Genomic DNA, 3552 nt, shown 5'->3' with positions numbered 1-3552 from the left:
TGTTTTTTTGTTACAGTATGTGTAACTTGAGGTTACACATATATATCCTGTTGTATTTTAAGCATGTGTAAGGAAGATGCAGATACAATTTTGTTTCAGAAGAACAATTGATGTAGAGATCACATTTTTTAGTTACAACATGTGTGACTTTAGTTTATATATATATATATCCTGTTTTATTTTAAGCATGTGTAACTTGAAGTTACATATATATGTCTTGTAGCATGTTTTATTTTGTAAACAGTTGTATCATTTGTATCTTTTACTCATATTTCTATTGTTGAGTTTGTTGATTGCTCATTGTATTATTTAGCTTGCCGCATAAAATATAGTTCTCACGAGGGGGCAATGCCCTCGAGTGAATTGCGTTCGTTTTTTTATTTTGATATTTTATTGTATGTTTTTAGTTTCCAGGTTGTCATGGATCATGTTGGTTGCATCGCTGTTGTTCGCTACTTTTCAGATTTCATTACCATCCGTATTAATGTTGAAACTAAACTTGATGAGTTTAAGGAACAAGTTTGAAAGGAATGGAAGCAATTTACTCCACTTGGTATTTGTTTCTTCTTCCGAGAAGGTGGGAAAGAATTTCCGGTTGACTGTGATTATTCGCTTCAATCTCTTGCATCCATCACAAATAGTAAAAAGAAGACCAGTGTTGATATTTTTTTGCAAAATGTTACTCATGTAACCTCTTCATCTAGCTCTAGGGAAGATTCTTCTATTTCTAATGGTTCTATTACGTCTTCATCGAGAAACAATCATTCTGTTGCAATGTATTTGGAAGATAAAAGAAAGCCTGCAAAACCTTTATTATCAGATGGTTGGCCCAAGGTCCTTGGTGAGGTTGGTCATGTGTTTGTTGAAGGAAATAAGCAAGTCAGGGTTGCTTTCACCAAGTATCATCTTCGCACTAGTTTCAACATGGTTGTAACACACAATGAACGTTCTAGGTTCACGGCTAAGTGTGCAGAAAAACGATGCGGCTGGAAATTTCATGCAGCTTCTATTGATGAAAGGAACGAAATGTTTCAGGTAGGTTTTCTGTGTTCTGTCATCTTATGCTTAGCATATGTTATGTTTTGTTACAGTATGTGTAACTTTGGGTTACACATGATGTTTTTTGCACCATATTGTTTTTGGTTGTTTTGTTTATATTTTGTATGAACTTCTTCAGGTCAGGTCTTATAACCCTGAGCACATTTGTGGTGCTGGTGGGCACAACTTGAATCAAAAATACTCCACCAACTTCATGTCTAGTTTGATTGAGGAAGAAGTTCGGAAAAATCCTCACAAGAAGCCTAAGAAAATTGCAGCTGATTTCCAGACCAATTATGGGATTACCATGGAGTACTATCAGGCCTATAATAGCAGGGAAAAGGTTTATAAGACCATTTATCGCGACGATGTGAAGTCATACTCGTAATTGGTATGGTATATTGATGTTATAAAGGAAACCAAACCTGGTAATGTGATAAAGTTTGTATTTGATCCTGCAAAGAAACAGTTCTAACGGATTTTCATTGCGTTTGATGCATGCATCAAAGGGTACCGGTTTTGTCGGCCAATGGTATACTTGGATGCTACTTTCATTACTGGTAGATTCAGAGGTTGCTTGATGGCAGCTACTGGTATCAATGGTGGTAAAGGTATGTTTTTTATGTTTTTTTCTTTGAACTACTTTAGTTGACAAATAACTGAGAGTTACACATTGGTTTACTCAGCGTGTAATTAAGAAAATAGCATCTGTAACTTTAAGTTACACATTTGTTTTAGGATGTATAACTTGTATTTATATATTTTTTTCTGTTTTTGTGAAACTTATTATTTTTTTAATTCTGCACATTTTTTTGTAGGATTTTTCCTACTTGCTGTGGCACTAGTCGATTCTGAGAATGTCAACAACTGGGAGTGGTTTTTAAGGAATTCGACTGAAGTTGTTGGTGATGGGAGGTCAATCACCTTCCTTTCGGATCGCCATGAAGGACTCTTGCAGGGTGTTCCACTTGTCTATCCAGATTCGTTTCACAGCTATTGCTACTATCACCTGAAGACTAATCTGCCCATAAGTGGCTCAGATCCTAGGTACACGCTTGTGCTAGACCTTTTCCAAGAAGCGACATACGCACCCTCACCTGAAAACCATGCTAAGGACATACATAAAATTAGATATTTGAATTGTAATTGGGTGGATGATTACATCGAGACCATCCCACCTGAATCATATGTCAATGCCTATTTCAAAGGTTGTCGGTATGGACGCACATCTAGTACACTAGCAGAAGTGCTCAATAACTGGGTTCTGGTTCACAAGAAGATGCCTGCATCTGCTCTTCTTGATCAGGTTAATATAGTGTTTTTTTTTGTCGTCTTTTATTTCTTGTTTTGTCACTTTTTATATTCATAAGTATTTTTCCTTTTCAGATTAGGAGGAAAATAATGGTAATGATGGCAGACCGTCGTGAAATTTGCGCTAATATGATGACTCCATTAACCCCAGAGTATGAGGAGAAGCTTGAGGCTCTTCAAGATGAAGGTTTGTCTTGGGAATTATTGGTGGCTAGTGCTACCGTGTTCGAAGTTTTTAGCGAAAGCACTCACATGATGGACCTCGAACACCAAACTTGCACCTGTCAAAGGTTTTGTTTCTTATGCTTTTTTTCTTTTCTTTTTGTATGTTAATTTTTTTGAAAGTTTACAGGATGTGTAACTTCTAATTACACTAGACATATGGATATGTAACTACTAATTACACATCTTATTTTGCATGTGTAACTGGAAGATACACATCCTGTATATGCATGTGTTTCTAGCTGATTTTTGTGTGTTTTATGATTTCCTTGTGTAACTAGCCGAGTGTTTATATTCTTGTTTTTGTTTTTTGAAGGTGGCGTGTATACGGTTTCCCTTGTGCTCATGCTCTTGCAGCCATACGGAAGATTAAACATGAAGCTATTGATTTCATTTCACCTTATTTTACGAGCGACTATTTTAGGAAGACTTATTTGCATGCCATCCAGCCAATTCCCAACTACAATAGGCATGTTGAAATTAAAGAAGACGACACCATCAACCCGCCTATCGTAAAGAAGCAACCAGGTAGACCCCCAGGAAAAAGGATTCTAAGTGAAGGTGAGAAGAAGGTAAAGAAGAAAGTTCATTGCAACAACTGCAAGGAAGCAGGTCACAACAGGGAAGGTTGCAAGAATCCTCCGAAGTACACACCCCCTAGCTTTAAGCTGAAGAAGTTCATTTCTGCAAGTATTTATTTTATGTGTAGTTTCTTATTTGTCTTGGATTATTTGCTTTTTTAGTTTTCTTCATGTTGGTTTGCATGGACCAAACGTTTTTATTTTTCTGCAATGTTGATTATGTGCAAGGATCATTTATTCAGATTGTATATTTTTGTGAGTTCACAGGTGAAATGTGTTTCTATTCCCAGTGTGTGTCTTCTGAACACAGGAGGGAAATGCATATGTAACTTTGGTTTACACTTATAAAATATGGATGTGTAACTATTGCTTACACATTGTTATTTTTACATTTTTTTTG

At 36.2% G+C, this 3552-nt stretch overlaps 1 protein-coding gene across 1 annotated transcript; it reads left to right on the top strand.

Moving 5' to 3' along the window:
• Positions 1 to 1567: 1567 nt before the first annotated feature.
• LOC113350873 lies at positions 1568 to 3314 on the top strand. Its single transcript, XM_026594978.1, has 5 exons — positions 1568 to 1649; positions 1857 to 1914; positions 2032 to 2344; positions 2425 to 2639; positions 2888 to 3314. Exons 1-5 carry the CDS (start codon positions 1568 to 1570, stop codon positions 3312 to 3314), a joined length of 1095 nt encoding a protein of 364 aa, XP_026450763.1.
• The last annotated feature ends 238 nt before the right edge of the window (positions 3315 to 3552 follow it).

Source organism: Papaver somniferum, chromosome 2 (genome assembly GCF_003573695.1).
Source record: "Papaver somniferum cultivar HN1 chromosome 2, ASM357369v1, whole genome shotgun sequence".
In the NCBI taxonomy this organism is placed as follows: Eukaryota; Viridiplantae; Streptophyta; class Magnoliopsida; order Ranunculales; family Papaveraceae; genus Papaver; species Papaver somniferum.
The sequence above is the reverse complement of the archived record's forward strand: the minus strand, read 5'-3'. Positions and strand labels throughout refer to the sequence as shown.

Coding starts and splice junctions, on each gene's coding strand:
- LOC113350873 (XM_026594978.1), top strand. CDS start 1,568: ATGGTATACTTGGATGCTACTTTCATTACTGGTAGATTCAGAGGTTGC. Junction 1,915..2,031: donor AATGTCAACAACTGGGAGTG/GTTTTTAAGGAA, acceptor TTCGTTTCACAG/CTATTGCTACTATCACCTGA. Junction 2,345..2,424: donor CATCTGCTCTTCTTGATCAG/GTTAATATAGTG, acceptor TTTCCTTTTCAG/ATTAGGAGGAAAATAATGGT.